Source organism: Leguminivora glycinivorella, chromosome 16 (genome assembly GCF_023078275.1).
Source record: "Leguminivora glycinivorella isolate SPB_JAAS2020 chromosome 16, LegGlyc_1.1, whole genome shotgun sequence".
Taxonomy (NCBI): domain Eukaryota; kingdom Metazoa; phylum Arthropoda; class Insecta; order Lepidoptera; family Tortricidae; genus Leguminivora; species Leguminivora glycinivorella.
In genome coordinates, this window is record NC_062986.1 from 5212205 (window position 1) to 5234340 (window position 22136).

At 33.0% G+C, this 22136-nt stretch overlaps 1 protein-coding gene across 1 annotated transcript in view; it reads right to left on the reverse strand.

Moving 5' to 3' along the window:
* The window catches only part of LOC125234674 (putative phosphatidate phosphatase), a 124043-nt gene extending 103850 nt beyond the window's left edge, over positions 1-20193 (reverse strand). Inside the window, 1 exon segment of the mRNA XM_048141015.1 lies at positions 19957-20193. Within this exon segment, the coding sequence (XP_047996972.1) occupies positions 19957-20068 (112 nt within the window). The 5' untranslated portion in view covers positions 20069-20193.
* Positions 20194-22136: the final 1943 nt, after the last annotated feature.

Sequence of the window (22136 nt, forward strand, 5' to 3'; positions counted from 1 at the left end):
CGATATCGGATCGGATAATATGACAACGCTGTATGGCCCTATAACTATCATCATATCCAATTATGTTGTCTCACGTTCCACTCTACACAAGCCATCCTCTTTACCATCCATTTCCAAGGTAAAGGTGTTGTCAGAAAAACTTCTTATATCTAACAGCTAACTAATCACTACTACTAACTGTCTTATATCAACAGCTCACATTGCAAGATTCTAGTCATAGAACTAAAGATAGAGAGCTAGGTGTGTTTTAATTTCTACAGTTTGCTGATTTACGCAAAAAATAAATAAAATATGTAGGTAAATTTCACATTATAGCGCTCATCTATCTCAGCCGTTATTAATTCCACGCTTATACGCACCTGGAACATTAATTTGTTCCATTTAATAAATTATCCGAAATTATCCGAATTATTCGAATATTCGAATAATAGAAATTGTATTATCCGAATTATTCGAATATTAAAAACCCGTCGGATAATGCAAACTCTACTTGTAAGATATTCTTTTGCATTGTTTCACATTAAAAATGACGAAAAGTGTTAAGTCGGTCCACTACATTTGTTAATATGTAATAACCCTCTTTGTTTTATAAAATGTATACTCTTTATTGAATTACTTAACGCAGAAACTCAATGTGGGGAGGCGGCTTCGTTTGACAATGGATTCTCTGAACTGTGATGTTTATGATGCGGAACTTATAAGACTCTGTGAAGTAATCGAACTAGATGAAGAGTTATATGAAGCCGCCCGACTTGTTAGCCAATGTCACGGAGAGACGTAAGTTATTTCCACTTAAAATATTCATGTTCCTGCATGTTCAAACCATTTAACGAATACCTGCTTCATGTTGAGTTTTAACTTGTTATGACCGGATCTTGTTTCTACTTGTAGCGATTATTCCATTACCTGCTGAACAATAGGATAGTTTTTTAACGAGGCGATACTTGATCTTATTGTTACGTTGATGGTGAGGTGGGAGAGCCCACATATATAAACGGGGTATCTGAGATTGTTATCATTCAGTGTTTTACCACCGTGCTTCAATAATTGTAATACTTATTTGTGACGTTCATTTCCAAAATGGTTTTTACTTACTATCATATTGGTCCCACTTTACCTCGTGACAAGATTGCACAATTAAGTAAAGAATTTATTTTAAAATGTTTCCATAACAGTATAAGGCTCTGGTACACAGAAAATAAGTTACCTTCTACATTAGTGGAAGATTTTGATATTAAACCATACTTTACACCATGTAGTGGTCATTATATCAACGATTCCAAGAAGAAAACTGTATCTGAAGATGTAATTGACGGTGTTTTAATGATGCAAGCCTATTGTCAGCAGTGTCGAAAAGATTTGAGTTAGTATAAATGAAGTAACATTTAAATATTTTTAATTATATCTCGCATCAGAGTATTTATAAATGTATATGTTTTCGTTGTTTTAGATCTTCTCAAATAGGAGGTGGATTGAAACGGTCGGCTACAGTTTTAGAGACAGAAGAAGAAGTATCTGTTAAGAAAAGTCGCCTAGCTGTTGAGCCTACATCATCAACGTCATCTAAACCAACCCCTTCTGTCATTGTAAGTACAAATAATAATGCTGAAATTGAATGTTCTGTATGTAAAAAGTTAGTGTCTAAAAGATATTTTAAAAATCATTTAAACAGTAATCTTCATAAAAATAATGTTATAAGATCTGACTTAGAATGGATTGATGTTCAATTAATTGAGAATGCGTTTAAGAATAGGGTGGCCACTTATAGAATACTACTTAATGAAAAAGTTTACCAACCTTTTACACCTGAAACTATTTTACAAAAGAATAGAGATAAAATCTTTGCATTATTGGATCGTTCCCTTAGTAATCATTTTGCATTGAAAGTTAACTTTATTCTAAATGCCGATTTTACACAAGAGAGCAAACAAATCAATAATACTTTTGATTTCCAATTATGTAACAATATTATTGATACTAGTAGCGACAAGGATGAAATTTTCGAGTCCGTGATTAAGGATATATTAACAAAATTATCTAACTTTGAAAGAAAAGACAGTGGGTGGGGTTTAGTAAAATTTAACTATCTAGATGTTAATGTTAACAAATTTAATCCGTTGCGCGGTTCTTCTTATATTGAGTTACCAAGAGATATTCAAAATAAAAAAGCAGTTATTAATGTAAAAAATAGTGATCAAGAATGTTTTAGATGGGCAGTATTGTCAGGATTATACCCCCCAACAAACCATCGTTCAAACTGTACTAAATCGTATATTGTTCATAAAAATAAATTGAATTTTAGAGATTTAACTTTTCCAATAAAATTGGGGGATATTCCAAAATTTGAAAATAATAATAATATGAGCATAAACGTTTTTGGAATTGAATACAATTCTCAAAATAAAAAACATGATATAGTAGGACCATTGCATTTAACAAAGTGTAGAAAAGATATCCATTTGAACTTATTGTATATATCCAAAAATAGTAACGGACATTATTGCTTTATCAAAAACTTATCTAGATTAGTATCTAAGCAATTATCAAATACACAGCATGCTGTTCATATTTGCGATGGATGCTTATCCAACTTCACAACTCACGAAAATTTAATGAAACATCAAAAAAACGATTGTTTCCATGTTTGCACACATTTACCTTCAGAACAAGATAAAAAGAAAAACTGGTTCAATGAAAACGTTCCCACCAATGAAGTTACCTTCGATAATTACGAACGTAAATTAAGGGTGCCTTTTGTTGTTTATGCTGATTTTGAAGCCTTTTTAAACCCAATAGCAACACAGTCAAATAACCCAACATCTTCTACTACAAATATTCAAAAACATGAGGTATATAGTTTTGGATATTATATTAAGTGTTCTTATAATGATAAATTGTCTGTGTATAGAACATACAAAGGTAAAGATTGCACCCAGGTATTTATGAAGTACATAGAAAAAGATTTAAAAAGCATTTGTAAGAGGAATACTTTCGGAAAAACTCCATTGCCTTTATCCATTGAAAATAATAAACATATTGCTCAGAGTAGGACATGTTACATTTGTGATAGAAATTTAAATAGTGATTCTATCATTTCCTACAATTTCCATACTGGTCTTTACGAAGGCGTAGCGCATACATTTTGTTCTGAAAAATACAAAGCACCTCAATTTATACCTGTATTTTTTCATAATTTGAGTAACTATGATAGTCATTTCATAGTACATGGACTTGGTTTGGTGGAAGGGGACATTGAATTGATTCCACAGAACAAAGAAAAATACATTTCATTTTCTAAGAAGTTACAAATAAATAATCGCACAATCAAATTGAGGTTTGTAGATTCACTTAAATTTATGCCCAGCAGTCTTGATAAACTAGCAAAAAACTTGTTTCCTAAACAATTTCATGAATTAAAATTGAATTTCACTTGTGAGGACGATTTTAAACGCTTATTACGAAAGGGTGTGTATCCGTATGAATACATGACATCATACGATTCTTTAAAGTTAACTGATCTTCCCTCTAAAGACAATTTTTTTAGTTCTTTGACTGATAGTCACATCTCAGAAGATGATTATAATCATGCAAAAGATGTTTGGTCCCATTTTCGTTGCAAAAATATGGGCGATTACTCCGATTTATACCTAATAACAGATGTTTTGTTACTGGCTGACGTATTTGAAAATTTTAGAAACCTTTGTCTTAAGACGTATGGTTTAGATCCCGCTCATTATTATACTGCTCCAGGATTAAGTTGGGATGCAATGTTATTTACTACAAAAATAAAATTAGAACTCCTAACTGATATAGATAAAATATCATTCATTGCAAAAAATATTCGAGGTGGCATATCGCAATGTAGTAACAGATATGCGAAAGCTAATAATAAATTTATGGGTGATTTTGATTCAAACATACCATCGTCCTATCTTATGTATTTTGATGCAAACAACCTTTACGGATGGGCTATGTCTCAATGTCTCCCTACAGGTAAATTTGAATGGGTTCATGTAGATACAGACTTCAATATAGCCGATGACGCTGATCATGGTTTCATATTAGAAGTTGACCTCGAATACCCTAACGAAATTCATGACTCACATTCAGATTTACCATTCTGTCCTGAAAACGTTTGTTTGGGTAATTGTAAAGAAAAAAACTGATTCCTAATTTAAATAGAAAAACTAATTATGTAATTCATTATCGAAATCTAAAACAGTGTTTGAAGAATGGTTTGGTATTAAGTAAAATACATCGCATTCTTAAATTTCAGCAGTCTATGTGGTTAAAAAGTTACATAGATTTAAATACCCACATGAGATCGCTGGCATCATCTGATTTTGAAAAAGATTTTTTTAAACTAATGAACAATTCAGTGTTCGGTAAGACTATGGAAAATGTTGCAAAACGTGTAAACGTCAAATTATTAAATCACTGGGAAAATCGAGGGAAATCGCAAGGGGTTCAGTCTTTGATAGCTAGACCTGAGTTCCACAGTCTATCCATATTCTCAGAGAATTTAGTAGCTGTTCAATTGAAAAAAACTAAAGTCTTTTATAATAAACCGATTTATTTGGGGTTTTGTGTATTAGATATATCAAAAACTTTAATGTATGACTTTCACTACAACTACATGAAAATCAAATATCCTAACAAACTCAAACTTCTTTATACAGATACGGATAGTTTAATTTATCAAATTTTCACTGAAAATTTTTATGCAGATATAAAAAAAGATCTTAATTTCTATTTTGATACATCTGACTATCCTCCTATCAATAAATATAATTTCCCACTTATAAATAAAAAGCGATTAGGATTTTTCAAAGATGAAAATAATGGTAGAATTTTAAAAGAGTTCGTTGGTCTAAAATCTAAAATGTATGCCTTAGATGTTGAAAAATATGATGAGAATGATGACAAAAAAGGTAAATATGGTGTTTTATCAAAAGCTAAAGGAGTCAATGTATGTGTTACAAAGAAATTTACTCTAAATAATTTCAAAACATGTTTATTTAACAAAAATGTGCAACGTGCTCAAATGCTAAGATTTAAATCTATAAAACATGTAATATTCACTCAAAAAATTAATAAAATATCATTATCTCATGATGATACAAAACGTTACTTATTAGAAAACACTTGTGACACCCTTGCGTGGGGACATTGTAAAATAAAAAAATAATTTAAATTTTGTCATGTAAATGACAGAACATTCAAATTCGAATTATTGTTTGTAATATATATTTTGTATGTAAATTTGAATAGTTAACTTAAATTTAATTGTAAATTATATTTTAATTAATTTTAATTAATTTATTCGTGTTTTGGCATAAGAATATTGTAAACATAGATTTATTGTTTTTTATGTTTAAATTTAAATTGGTGGTTGGGTATATAAAATGTAACAATAGATTATAAAGAAAAGTGTTAATATCAGAATAAATATACATATTTTTTATCAGTTTTTTTTTTTTTTTTTACTCTACTTTAGTTTAAATAGTAATATGTTTATTGAATAGCACCATTTAATGTCTATCCGCATTCATATCAACACTGTTAAACATATTACAGCATTCAAAGATGATTCATTTTTATCATCCTTTCACTACCATTGTCGCAGGTCCCAGTGGGTGTGGCAAAACTCAATTTGTTACAAATTTTTTGAATAATACTAAAGAGATATGTAACATAGAATTTGATGAAATTATTTGGTGTTATGATGAAATGCAACCTCTTTATAATCTAGAAAATGTAAATTATAGTCAAGGAATACCAGATTTTTCAACTTTCGATGGGAAAAAACCTAAACTTCTAATAATAGATGATTTAATGAGAGAATCAGATGGACGAGTTGTTGATATTTTTACTAAAGGAAGTCATCATAGAAATTTAAGTGTTTTTTATATAACACAAAACATATTTCATCAAGGAAGAGGTCAACGTGATATTTCACTGAACACAAGCTACATTGTATTTTTTAAGAACCCTAGAGATAAAACTCAAATACGATACCTGTCACGACAAGTTTGTCCTGAAAACTCAAAATTCGTGGATGAAGCCTACAAAGATGCTACAAAGGATGCTCATGGTTACCTTATGATTGATCTGAAACAAAATACAAATGACATATGTCGTTTTAAAACAAAAATATTTCCATTTGATGGACATTGCACAGTGTATGTACCCAAAAAAGGATTTAAATATGATAAAAATCAACAAATTTTAGTCAGTTCTACATGATGCATGCAAGAGTAAACACATATAAACATTTATTAGAAGCATTGCACTTGCTTAAACCCAAATATCGTACTGCATTACTTAAATCTTGTGATGATGAAGAGATCAACATTATATGCGAGTGCATTTATAACGTTCTGAATGGGAAAATTCCTTTAGAAAAAAAGGAAAAAACAAAGTTAAAAAAGTACAAAGACATATTAAGGAAATTAGTTTCAAAAGGTAAACATAAATTAAGAAAAACGGTTATAATTCAAAAAGGAGGTGCCTTTTTACCTATTATTTTAGGAGCAGTTCTAAGTGCCTTAGTTAACTCTTTATCATAAATAAACAAAATGGAAAACACGAAAAAAATGTTATTAGTTGAATCGGACTTTATTGAAAAGTTGAAACGCAATGAGAACCCTCCTGAAAATTCCTCATCTCGGCTAGATGAAGAGATGCAAAAAATTCTCAAAAGTAAAATGAACGATCGTGAAAAATGGATGCTTTATTCTCAAGCATTGCAGCGGTTTCTACATTTTATTGAAACAGATCGAAAACCGTTTAAGATACCTATAGTAATGGAGGGGTTCGATCAATTCAACAAAGAAAGTAATGATATCATAAATTCAAAGATACCCAAAAAGGAGGAGACAGAATATAAGGAATCAGCGAAAGGTGATGTAACTGAGATAGCTGCACCATCTTTGTTTAACACGACACCTGGTGAAATAAATCAAGAATCAATGCCGATCAGTCCATCAAAAATAATAGAGATATTACCTAAATCTTATGAAAAAAAAGCTAGAACGCTATTAGATTACATTGTTTTAAGTAAACCTAAAATTTGGTGGAAGCAGACTGGTGAAGTTGTTATAAACAACCAGACTATTCAAAATAGCAATATTACTGATTTGGTGAGCGACACGGTTAGATGTCTTAAACGTCCTAAACCAATTGGCTGGGAAGTGTTTGCTTTACTTTTAAAAGATATCAAAGTTCCTAAGTCATGCATAGGTAATCCTACAAATTTAGCATTTATTAATGACACTCCTTTGATTGAGCCCTTTACCCCCTCTACTTCTATAAGAACACGAGCCTCGTTAGATAAAGAAAACAACACATCTACTCCTCTTACTACACGAGTACAAAAATCATCTGCAAAAACTATAAATTGGGAAAGATGGACTCCTTATTAGATATTAACAGAATCTACTATGATATCTCTCATCCCGCTGGTTATAGCAGTTTAAATAATTTAACAAAGGAAATGAAAGGTCAAATGAATAAAGAAGATGTAAAAAAATGGTTACAATCTCAAGACACGTATACACTACATAAACCTGTTCATAGGCGGTTTACTAGAAATAGATACATTCTATCTAACTTTAATGAACTTTGGCAAGCTGATTTGAGTGACATGAGTACATATAGTCAATTTAATGATGGTTACAAATATATTCTTTGTGTTATCGATGTATTCAGTAAATATGCTTTTGCAAGAGCCATGAAGAAGAAGGATTCAGCAACAGTTAAACATTGTTTTGAAAGCATATTTACTGAAGCCAACTCAGTTCCTCGTCATATCCAATCTGATAAAGGTACGGAATTCGTTTCAAAGGTGGTAAGAGATTATTTCAAAAGTAAAAATATTAATTATTATACCACTAATAACCCTGATATTAAAGCAAGTATAGTAGAAAGGTTCCAGAGAACTCTTAAAACGAAAATGTGGCGTTACTTCACTCATAAGAATACATATAATTACATAAATGTTCTACAAGATCTTCTTTATTCTTACAACCACAGCTATCATTCAAGCATAAAAATGTGTCCAGTTGATGTTAACTCTAATAATATTATGACTGTTTGGTGTAATTTATATGATCGCAATACAGATAGACAAATCTCACCAGAAACTGCAAAACTAAACGTAGGAGATCATGTTAGAATCACTAAATACAAACATATATTTCAAAAAGGTTACGAAAGTAATTGGAGTGATGAAATATTTATAATTAATTCAATTATTAAAAGATCTCCTCGGATTGTTTATACACTAAGGGATTTGGAAGGCGAACGCATAATTGGGACGTTTTATTCAAAAGAAATACAAAAAGTAACTTACCTCCCCTCCAACGAGTATAAAATTGATAAAATATTACGTTCACGTCGAGTTGCTGGCAGAAAGGAAATACTAGTGAAGTGGCAAGGTTATCCTAATAAATTTAATTCTTGGATACCTGAATCAAGCTTAAAGAAAATATGAGTGATAATAGCTTTTATTTAACTTTGTTAAGTAATAGTTCATCCGATTATTACACAGATAATACGACTGCACATTTTTTAACAAAATTACCAAAGACCATTAAATTGGATGGAGAATGGGTAGTTGGTTTGGTGGAATTTCAATACCCTTGTTCTATGTATAATGTACAAGAGCATGAAAACATAATTTATATAAAGAAAAAAGTGTTTTCGCCTGCTGACAAGACTTCAAAAATTGTGGATATAAAAGCTCATATACCAGCCACTACTTACGATAATATAGATCACTTTCTTCAAGCGTTTAATGAAAACCCTCAGTTAAAAAATAATGTTAAATTTCGTTATGATGAACTAACAAAAATGATAGGAGTAACAACATCAAATAAAGATATCACTTCTATCATAACAACTCCAATACTAAGTCTTCAAATGGGTTTTAAACCAAGAACAAATTTGAAACAAATCACATTGGGAAAAAACCCAGCAAATTTATATTTAGGTTTACCATCTCAAATATTTGTTTATACAGATATCATTCATCCACAAGTAGTTGGAGATGTTATAACATCGTTACTTAGAATAATACCTTTAGATCCAACTAAGTTCATTTATGGAGCTTATAAAACACATATTTTCTCACCTGCTCACTATGTACCAGTTTTACGAAGAGAGTTTGATACAATTGAAATAGATATAAGAACAACAACCGGTGTCAGAGTACCATTTCAATTTGGGTCTTCTTGCGTGAAACTACACTTTCAACGTGTAAAATGATGTATAACAGATCATCAACCTCTTGTCCTTACGAACATTATTATTCACACCAAGCCGGCTCTGGTGTAGGAATTGTCTATAAGGGAGTTCCATATCAAAGAGGACATGGTATAGGCAGTTTTTTGGGAGGACTATTTAGATCCGTACTCCCTTTATTATCTAGTGGTTTAAGAACCATTGGAAAAGAAACTTTAGGAGCAGGAGTTGGACTCTTATCTGATATGGTAAATGCTCGCCCTATAGACAGTTCCATACGATCACGATTCAAGGAAGCAAGTGCAAACCTGAAAAGAAAGGCCGATGAAAAAATTGATTCCCTTATGTCAGGATCTGGGTATAAAATGTCCAATAAAAGAAGGGAACCGCTCATTGCTCTAAAAGCATCGCGACGAAGAGGAAGTAAAAAAAATAAAAAAGATATAAATAACGATATATTTTCAAACTAAATAATGTCATTTTTACATAATCATTCATGTGAGTGTGCGAAATCTGAATTAGATATATTTGCCCTTCCATCAACTCAAACAAGCATTGAAAGCGGACAGTGGATTCATTATAAACCAATTTCATCTTTAAGCGATGACGGTCCAATCGAATTTCAAGTACCTGGATCAGGTGATGACTACATAGATCTATCACACACAATGATACACATTACTGCTAAAGTGTTGAACCAAGATGGTACTAAATTAAAAGCAGATGCTGCAGTTGGACCCACCAATAACTGGTTACATTCTCTTTTTAATCAACTTGATGTATATTTAAATCAAAAACTCATATCACCACCAAACAATACATATGCCTACCGTGCTTATATGGAAAATCTTCTCAACTACGGACCAGCAGCCAAAACAACTCATCTTACTTGTGGATTGTGGTATGAAGATACGCCGGGCTATATGGATACTGTTGACGTTAACAACAAAGGGTTTAACAAAAGGCTGGAATTTATCAAGGAGAGTAAGGAAGTAGAAATGATTGGTCATTTACATGGTGATATATTTAATCAAGAGAAATTCTTAATAAATGGTGTAGAACTACGTATTAAGTTAGTTCGCTCAAAAGAATCATTCAATCTTATTTGCCACCAAGATAAAAAATTCAAAGTACAAATAATGGATGCCAGCCTCATTGTAAGGAGAACGAGAATCAATCCTAGTGTTTTGTTAGCCCATCAAAAAGTATTAGCCACAACAACTGCGAAGTACCCCATTACGAGGGCAGAAGTTAAGGTTCTCACAATACCAACGGGGGTTCAGGGTAAAACATTAGATAATATATTTCTCGGACAAATTCCTAAAAGATGTATTATTGGATTTGTATCAAATTCAGGTTTTAATGGTAATTTAGCATTAAATCCGTTTAATTTTCAACATTATAATATGAATTCATTTAGTTTGTTCGTAGATGGTCATGAAGTTCCTTCTAAAACATTACAACCTTCATTTAGTTCTGGTACAATAGCAGCAGCATATCACACTCTATTTTCTGGAACTGGTATTCATTTCCATAACGAGGGTAATGGAATAAGCAGAACAGATTTTGGTCAAGGTTATTGTTTATTGTGTTTTGATTTAACTCCTGATTTATCTGCTAATTCAACTTCACACTGGAATCTTGTTAGACATGGTAGCGTTCGGATAGAAGTACGTTTTGATTCCGCTCTAACTAGTACCATTAATTGTATTGTGTATGCAGAATTTGATAATATAATTGAAATAAATAAAAATCGTGATGTATCTGTAGATTACAATAGTTAAGAAACATATAAATACCCCGTTCTCTTTAATTTATTTTATTTGGAATTCACCATTGTTTGCATGATCATCAATAATTTGTATATGTTACTTAACTATGGATACTAAAGAAATTCAATTTTGTATGAGGAAACTAAACCCATTGTTTAATTCAAATGTTTTTGCTGCCAACAAAATACCTATTCGGGTTAATCTACCTACCTTTATTGTCAGTAATTTGGACCCTGATTCAAAACCGGGTTCCCATTGGGTTGCTATACACATTGATGTAAATGGTGTAGGTGAATATTTTGACTCCTTTGGCAGGAAACCTTCCGGTTATCATAAGTCATTTCTAGATAGAAATACGAGACGGTGGTTTTACAATAATAAATCACTTCAAAACCATTTCACTTCTGTTTGTGGTGAATATTGTTTAGTTTATTTGTATTTTAAGTTTCATGGAAAATCTATGAAACATATGCTTAACTTGTTTTCTGATAATTCTTTATGTAATGATCTAGTATTACGAAACATGTTTAAGACCTTTTTTGTGAAATAAATAAAAATACGTGTACTGGTAATAATTATTTTTATTTTGAATTCTCACATAGTAACCTTTATAAAACTACAGACATTTGACACCATTTTATTTCTTATTTATTTTGTTTGGAATGTGAAACAATGCAAAAGAATATCTTACAAGGAAATTTACTTAAATCATAAAAAGGAAAGATAAGAAATGTGAAACACTTTAACACTATCCTACTGCTATCGTTAAAAATTATATTTATCACTGTTTCTTATTATCTATAAAATATTTTACACATGTGTCCTTAGAAGCTAATTGTTTTGTAATATTATATACAATATTTCGCGTATTTTGTAATTCCAAGTCGTCTTCCAACGCAAAATACTTCAGTCTGACGTCCGCGTGCTTCCAGTGTTCCGTGGATGGGATGTTTTTGATTGTTTGCATATCATATATCTCTATTTTAATTAAGTGAGATGAATACGCCCCATCATCTTGTCCAGATGATAAATTAGCCACGCCTTCTGGCGAACTTTTGCTTACATTCGAAGACCGTTTCAAGGTTTTACACTGCTTTTTAGGTCGTTCAAAGAAGCTGTCAATATTATTTCCAGGACGTTTCTTTGCGAGGGCTTGCTTAACTTTGAAACCAGCTGTACCTTCCTCATCGGTTGAATCACCCTGATTTTCCGGGTAGTAATAGTTCTTGAAAGTATTTTCAGAGAACTGAAACAATGAAAGACAATATTTTAAACACTATTAACAATTCTATTAATTAAATACAAAGAACACTAGACGAAACAATATTATAAAAAGGCAATATGGGTTACAGTAATTTAAAAAGAAAAACATACTCACGTCCATTGTTGGATCTGTCTATAAACACTTCACTTTTGAACGCACACTCCACTTCTCTATATACCACACTAGATACAAGGAGCTCTGGTACAGAAGGCTGCCTCTACAGGAATACTTATTCAGCCTCGACTCTCTTTGGCTTTTATACTCGTAATATGGTAGAGAGCAGGGGAACGTACCATAAATCTTGTTTCAACCAGTTCATCTTATACCTGAACGCAAACAATAAACTTTTTGTCATTTTACAATACAATAAACATCTATAATAAAGCAACTAAGTTGTTACAATAATAAATTCAAGTCACAAGAATTACCGTGTGATACTATACAGCACGACCACGGATGATTTTATTAATTCTGATGCGGTACAAATTCATGAAAAAAAATGTACTTTTTTGTACTGACGTTTAAAAAAAATGTACCCTTATGATTTTGGAGTTTCGACATAGGGCCCGTGGTCGTGCTAGGTAGGTACTCCCTGGCACGACCACACTATATTTAATGAGATTTTAAATTTCTGTTGCAGTACAAATTCACGAAAAAAAATGTACTTTTTTGTACTTACATTTAAAAAAAAATACCCTCATGGTTTCGGAGTTTTGACATGGGGTGTGGTCGTGCTAGATAGGTGGTACTTCCTGGCACGACCACACTATATTTATGTTTAATTTGATGGTCAAAAGAATACTAAACAAGTGTTTTGAAATTGTACTATGTAAATTACTTCAAAAACTTAGCACGACCACAACCCATGTCGAAACTCCGAAACCATGAGGGTACTTTTTATAAAAAGGTATGTACAGAAAAGTACATTTTTTTTTCGTGAATTGGTACCACAACAGAAATTTAAAAAATCATTAAATATAGTGTGGTCGTGCCAGGGAGTACCTACCTAGCACGACCACGGCCCCTATGTCGAAACTCCGAAACCATAAGGGTACATTTTTTTAAAACGTAAGTACAAAAAAGTACATTTTTATTCGTGAATTTGTACCGCAACAGAATTAATAAAATCATCCGTGGTCGTGCTGTATAGTATCACACGAATTACCGGTGCGTTAGTCTAAAACATGTTTACACCAGTTAATGCTCTTTGTTAAATATGAATAGAAAGTATCATGCCTTGACATGTTCGTCGAAGGATCTCTTTACCCAAAACCCGAATTATTCAAATAAGCGGAAACAATAAATATATATTATCTTTAAAAATGCACAAAAGACATTTTTATTCACATAGAATTAGCCTTAAACATGTTTTAACCGGTTCTCAGTTTCTCACGTCGTAACAAGTTTATTGAAAGTATGCATTCTCTTAAACAATACACAAGTCATAAAAAATAATAATAGACATAGGTAAGTAAATTATTCAAAGAAGGTACAATAAATAAAGCAATTAAGCAAAAACGCAACTTCACAAAATTACCGAGGTTTATTCAGATACAAAACATTGAAATATATGTAAAAAAAGAAAGTTTGATAAGATGGGAAATTAACTTTTATTAAGACGTAATCAAAAAATTGACTTATTAATCATATGTACAAATTTGGTAATACAACAAAGAGATGTATGATAGAAATAGGTATAAGATATCATAAATATTCGAGAAAAAGAAAGATACGCTAGATAGGATCGTTAAGTTTAGGTATTTGGATAAACTTAAATGTAACTCAGAAGTTCTTAAGTTAAAACGTAATTATAATACATTTCATAAATACCTACATTTATAGAAATAAAAGTAAAAGTAGGTGAAACTCAGTTAGGTTTCATAAAGGTAAGTCTAGACTACTTAGGTTAACTAAGAGTAGGTTTTAATTAAATTTGGTTAGGTTACGAATGGAAAAGTTAGGTATTTTAATTAGGTTAGGTTAGGTTAGAATCGCAATCCATATGATTACAAAGTTATACTAAAAATTAATTATAAAATACCTATCAGTATGAGACACAAGGAAAAGGTGTGCATGACACTGCCAGGTAGCTGGGTAGGGTAACAATGGTCTAGCGCCGAGTCCAGATCGAACAATAGAAAGGGTCGGTAATCCTTTTGTGACCGTCGTGCACAAGGTTTATTGTGTAAAGAACGTATTCTGTAAATACTAGAAGGAGGCTTCTGAGAGCGTCGAGACCCAGCGCAATGAATCTAAATGGGGGGCTATTTTTTTTTTTTTTTTTTTTTTTTTTTTTTTTTTTTTTTTTTTTTTTAGGTTCAGTAAGACCATGGATGGGCGGTGGTGGGGTCCTGGGAGCAGGCCCCAGACCCGGGCTGGTAACGGGGGTACCCTACTACTTACATTTCCCTCCCCCCTACACGTTACACTTCCCTAACCCATTTTCAATAATACTTTTTATGAACCATTTCCATAAAAAAATCAATTTACGACCTATCTGCTATCTTTTCCTTCCTCCCAAATGTATATTTATGACTTTATAACTGTAGCCAAAGTTTTTTCTTTAAAATCCTAGGCGCCATACGCCTACGCAAACATTACAGTACAGATAGAGACCGCATTGTTACTTTTCACAGATAACAAGAATTTATAGTTTGTATTGTGTAATGTTTTCTTTGAGGGATCATGGGTGGTTATCTTTAGGATTTTACACCTTTTTATCTGCATAAGTACACATTTGTGCGCTACGACAAATTAGGCGCTTTTCTATTGAAGCCATGAGTAAGACAAAATGTAATTTTGTAATGCCAATTTGACCAATTATTTAAATTGTTTTGATAATTATGGTTTAGTCAGGGAACTTCGGTAGCATGAGTTTTTTCTGCCAAAATGTGACAGCAATGTTTAAATCATCTGCAAATTCTGCAATAGACGCAAAGGCCTGTGATGAGTAGGGAAACTAGTAAAAATAATTAAAAAAATAACCGCATAGAAATATTTTTTTTTTTATTATGGACTGATCGGCGATTAACCCTAGTCACACCTGATGGGAAGACAGACAGTCTAAGATGGTGCTCACCAATTCAGTAATAGCCATTAATATTACTGACATATTTGTAAAAGCCGACCTGTTAGACTTCAGAAGCTAAGATTTTTAAACCTAAACTATCCTTAGCCTTAGGAGAATTAAATGATTGAAATTGAAACCTTACTTATCAAGTTATCAAGTGTCTGCTGCTCTGTGAGTTACAGTACTGTAGACATGGCAACCTTTACCATGAATAAATATGTATTTGTATTCCACTGCAATTTAATACGTGCTTCATAAATACCTATTATGTCAAGAATGTGTATTTATAGTAGACATACTATAGTTATTTGTTATACAAGTTGTATTTTAACACCGAGTGTGGAATTGAAAAACGAGCAAGTGAAAGGATTCTATAGTTGAACCACGAGCGAAGCGAGTGGTTTGAGAATAGAATCCTGAACTTGCGAGTTTTTTAACAGACGAGAAGTAAAATACATTTGCACCCGAGTGTAACACAAAACTTTTCCCCTCACTATAGCGAGGAAACTACAACGCAAAAATTGCGTTTATCACTGCTTCCAGTAGTTCCACAGGTGGTAAATCATCTTTATTACTAGATTCACCTACTTTTATCAATTTTAAAGCAGTTAATTTGACTTTGTTCAAGGTCAAATTACTTTACCCACTAGTGGATAAAATGCGTTTTTACCCGCTGGTATTAATGGACAAAATACGTGTTTCCGAGCTAGTGAGGGGAAATAGTTTTTTTTGTATGTCTTCCATCACGGAACAATGGTGTTCCGGACCTTTGGGACGCGTGCGCGGGGCCAAAGCCAACGCGTAGAGGCCCTTTTGACACTTTAGTGAAATGTAAGGGGTACACGCGGATGTTGCCCTTGCTCGTATCGTGGGACACCCGCCAGGGTATAAGGACTATTTGAGATTTAATAGAATCTAAAATAACTGAGCTATTGGATGACAGTGATGGACTAAATACTGGGCTATGGGATAAAAAACCGGACGCCTGCCTAATAAAACGGTATCCAATTTTATTTCCGGCAGACGGTGACTCGTCCCCACAAGATGGGCCCCCACAAAAAGCGACTATTTATTCATTATTATGTCCTATATCTATCCACTTCCACTTTGAGACCTGTCACTTTAAAACATGATCTGCCTAAACGTAAAACTTTCTGACAGCAACCGTCTAGAAATTTGTTTTTTAAGCGCCAAGCGACGACAGATTTGACAAGATGTAAACAAACTAAAATGTTTTTAATAGTGTATTGATGTGCGCCAAAAACGTGGGAAAGTGTTGCTGGGCTCTATTTTACTATTTTAATTGGCTGTTCGCCAAATTTACGCGTTTGTATTAGACACGACCATGATTGTATAGCTATCGGTAGTCTATTACAATTATAAATGACAAGCGGTCTTAGCGATGCAGAGACAATAAATTACCTTAGCACATCTCGCGCGGACACTGGCGATCAAATATATGAAAGGGGCGCGTTCCTAGCACACTGTATGCTGCACACGTTCTAAGCTCGTGTAGGTGAATGCGCACCATGCTTGTATGACTGACATATGACAGGTCGACTGTTCGCGTTTTTGACAGGCGGTAACTGTGAGGTAACCGAGAGGGGGTGGGCGACACTTTCAGCTGGGAGCAGGAGTGGCCATACTGTACGATAGTACTCTTTATTATACTGTGACCTTAGTAACTTTTTGGTAAGGTACAGCGGGGCAAACTCGACCGGGAGGGCAGTTGTTACTAATCCATTTTTTCCATTATTACAGTATGATCTTGAGTTCTACATGTATCCACTGAACACGCCTACCATACATAACCGGTGGACACTCTATTTAATAATGCAAACATTGTAAAATTTGTAAAACATAGAAAAAATGGACCAGTTACATTTGGCCCCCAGTCGAAAATGGCCCCGCTGTACCTTAAGTATGGCCATTTTAGAACCCTGTTTTATTGACACCTTGCACTATTTGGTCTTATTTTGGTTTATTTGCCGTAAAAGTAGCTTTGACGTTTACTGTGAAAAGGTTCTAAGGCCGAGGCCAATTAAAATTGTTTGACTGTATGTATCATTGTGGTCGCCTTTCTGTAACTTAGAATATTAGCTAGCAATGAGTGTAGTGGTAACATATGGTTGGGTGCGAATTTTAAAAGATATCGTTTTTTATAATTATTAGTTGTTTTTAATAAACGTCTGGTTCTTACTCGCCTAGCATTAAGTATTATTTGAAGAAATATTGCAGACCCATTTCCCAATATTGTTATCGGTGGTAGCTTCTCAGGGCGCCTACTTCACACACAAATAACCAATAGGTAGCTAAATATAGCTAAGCTAAGGAAAACCCAGGAAATTTCACTCGTCAAAAATAGCAGGGTCACACTTGCGTGCAGTCAGAAAACTGCAAATACTGCAATACCTTTTGTATTGACCCAAAAAGGCAGAGTTTTCTGTCACTCATATGTTGCCTACATTTGTACCTGTATTTATAAACCTGCACAATATAATATTGGTGTGTATGTTTGTGCGAAAAACAGCCACCTCGTAAGGCCCAATGTACATTACAATGTACATAGTTGTTGCAATCTAATTTGAGTATTTGAGCATTACTTTTTTTTTGCCACTTTTATGAATTATGATATTTTTGAAAAAAAATATGCTATTTCTACTCAGAATTACTAGCTTTTTCAATCCTAGTACTTAAAAAAATTGTCCCATAAGATTTTTTCTTATTTTGTTACCATTTTCCGTACATGTTGTATGGGGTAACAAAAGAGGAAAGTAACAAAAATGTATGGAAATTCTGGGACACTTTTTGTCTCCCAGTGAGATTGAAAGTACTCGTGATTCTGAGTACAATTGACCTAAAATTCCCTAAAACAATCAAAAAATTTTTTTTTGCAGAAAAAAAAAAGAAATGCTCACTTCATGAACCAAATAAAGTAAGATTTCCAGTGATACATTGATTTATGAAACAAACGAAATCGTACCAATTTACTTGTAGAAGGTTCAAATTCAGAAAAAATCAGAATCGGAAAACTAACTATGGTGGGCCGTACGAGAGGATGTCCTTTGCATTATTGACATTATAATCATAATCAATTTATTAATAGTAAAAGCACATGCTTATTGCCATGATAATATAATATTTTAGTAGCAGAACAAGACAAACCAGAAAATCAGTAATAATAAAAATAAATTTATATAAATTCTAGCCCTTAAAAAAGTATCATACACAGAAATCATAATAAATAAATATTATATGACACAATACATGTAATAATAGCACAACTTAATGCAACAAATGTACAGTACAGTATAACAATTACCTTAAACCCAACTCGATTGATAACAAAATTGAACTTATTTAGAGCAATGATCACGAGATGGCAATGGGATATGTTTCTCAGAAAGCGCCGGGACAGGGTCATCCCGCTGCAACACAAGCCCCCTTGTGCGGTGCAATGTGTGCAAACCACTAATGTGATAACTGAGTGTAATATTTACTGTGTTGTTACTAAGGTTTAGCACGGTATAGAAATATGAATTATCTTTTTATAAGTTTTCACTTGTTTCTTTATTTGTAGTTTATGTTTTTTTGTGTCAAATCTTGCACGCTATTAGACTTTGTCTACGACTATTTTCTTCACATAAGTTCTCATTGATCAATTGAGCTTATTGTGCTGGTACTGTAACCTAGTTTTAAGTTTGAAACTGTTTTTGCAATACCCTACTAGGGTCCATGTTACCATAATAATTGTTATTGTGTGTACTTGGAAGCAAAATAAATATCTCTCTATCTCTATCTATCACTACCTGTACATATTGCCCATATCGAGTGACAGTTGGGTACCATCAAGTTAAGATTTAAAAATTATTTTAAAAATTGTATTTCAAGTAATATTTGCCTATTGTATCAACAATTACACCCATCTTAAAGGTCGGCAACGCACCTTCAACACTACTGGAGTTTCGGGTGTCCATGGGAGGCAGTGATTTCTTACCACCAAGCGACCTGTCTGCATGTGTGCCTCCTATCCCATAAAAAAAAAATCATACACACTGATAAGATGTATCAAGAATTTATTACGTACATACATACATATAATCACGCCTGTATCCCATAAAGGGGTAGGCAGAACACAGACCTACTAGAATTTATTAATTGACAAAAAATATGTGTATGTGTATATGTGTAGTTTTTAGTGTATTTAGTAGTCCTTTTTAGCTTCCCTTGATATTAACAGTGAGTGCAAGTGAACTATACAGTGTAATTTAGTATTCTGATAAGAGTCAATTAATTAATTGTCATTATTTCAGTTTAATGACTGTGTTGTGATAATAAAAATGACAAATACGTTTGATATGGTTGCAATGGATATTATAAAATTAAATACTAAGTTTATAACCGTGAATTTAGCGTGTATTCAATTTTTGTACCTACGTATAAAACAGTTAAGTTGCAAAATAACAAGGGTACACATAAAACCACAACTACAATATAAAATTGCAAATTAAACCTGTTTTTGTACATCAAACCATATTGCAGCCATTCCAGTGCAACCTTAATAATGCTAACATTAATAAAAAACAATAATAAAAGCAAAAACTTACTGCAAAACAGAATCGCGAAATCCATTGTGATTTTTCGCAAAACAAACTTAGAATCACGATTCATTGTGATCGAATGCGTACGCGAATTTACTTTTCGATCGTTTATATCCATTACAAGTCTGTTTTATTTAAATAACGACGGTAAATATTGAATTCACTAGCACAGAACGTTACGAAATCGGGACGTGTGTACGCGAGCGTTTTGAACTTTTGACAGAACACACGTCAAGAACGAAACGCATGCGCGCGCAGACTGCGGTGTCAGCGCGAGCGGACGGCCGGTGCGTTTACGAAGTTCACTACACTCGAGGGAAGTAACATTGGGTGATAAAATTAAAATTGATAGAAATGATACAAAAATAATGATTTTAATGATGTGCGACGAATAATAATAATTATTATGACCTTGTTAAAATACGTTCCACATTCCCTACTGTTCAGCTAGTTATAGTTGTTTGTTTTGTGAAGCGAATGATTCCAGTATGGAAACTATGGAACCACGAGCGTAGCGAGTTGTTCGAAAATCTGAATCTTGAGTGTTGCGAAGGTTTCAAAATTTTAATGTATAAGTAAAGCCTCTCCTTTAAATTGTAGTTAAATTCGTGAGGACATTTAGGTAGATAAATTGTGATAATTAGAATATCTCTATGTCATCTGTTTTTGCTTTTAACTTTCCATCTAAACTTATATTTATTTAGGTTCTTAACTTAATTAAAATCCAAATTGTCGACTTAGTTTCAGATTGATTCGTCACAACCATTTAAGCTGTGATTCCACGGTCATCCCATTCATACATTTTATAAGTAGGTAGGTGTATAAAATAATCCTAAAATTAGAGCCTTTTGGTCCAGGGAGTAGGGCTCAAAATAGTTTATTTTTAACATAATAGTAGATCGCGCAGGTGTCATCTATAGCTACCGATTACTATTATTAGTTTTTACCACGGTCGGCATTCCTTTAACTTTTTTAAATCAGTAAAAAATGTATTAAATGGGTCTTTGGTCGCATCCAATCTTCTTATTCAGCAGAAAAAGCAGACTCATTGGAGTCGAAACGTTTGATGTCAAAATACCGATTGAAAGTCCAATACAATCATGCACCGAATTTAAGTGAGGATGTAATTTTGTCATATCTAAAACTCTAAACGAACCGAAACTATCCGCTACTACAGTCAAAAAGAATCTGTTTATAATATTGGACTGGTGAAGTAATAATACTAGTTATTTGTTTCACAAGTTGTTAAACTTAACCGCACGTATATTGATACCCGAACCAGCGGAAGATTCCAATATCGAACCGCGAGCGTAGCGAGTGGTTCAAAAAGTGGAATCTTGAGCGTTACGAGGGGTTCAAGGCACGAAGCCCGAAGGTCAAACAACCATTGCCACCGAGTGAGACAAGAACAAAATAAAACATCAAACTAGCTGAAATCCAACAATTTATTCAATATTTATGATTCAAAATCATCATTTAATTTTAATAAGTAGAGATCGGATTTTTGTGCGTCATCTAATGCTAATAGTCATTTATGTAATTCACTAAGAATGTCGCAAATCCGTCCGATCACTGTTTATAAGTAAAATTTACCAGCCACCTTAAGACGTCAAGTTAAAATTTGTATGAAATTACTTTGCACTCTTGTGGATAAAATAAAATGCAATTTTGCTACCAATCTGTTTTCGAATAGCAAAGAGAGCCTTTAGGTACCAGTTGGTGTGGTGAAAATAAATATGTACAGTCTAGTTCATAAATATATGTACATTTTTCACTTTATTGCAACGAGTTAAGGTGAAGAAATGTACACATATTTATAGGCTAAGAACACTTCCGCCTAATTCAGCATTCAAACAAAAAAAAAAACTAAACCTAAATCGGTTCATCCGTTCGAGAGCTACGATTCCACAGACAGACACACACACACACACACACACACACACAGATAGACAGACACACAAACAGACAGACAGACAGTAAACAGATAGACAGACATACAGCCAGACACGTCAAACTTATAACACCCCGTCGTTTTTGCGTCGGGGGCCGGGGGTAAAAAAATATGTAGGTACCGTTAGTCTCTTTTCTCTGGTAGGTACGGACTTGGTACGCACAGGGAAAACACAGATATAAAATCCATCTATTAACAAAATACTGAACTAAATTTAGTACTAAAGTTATCATTG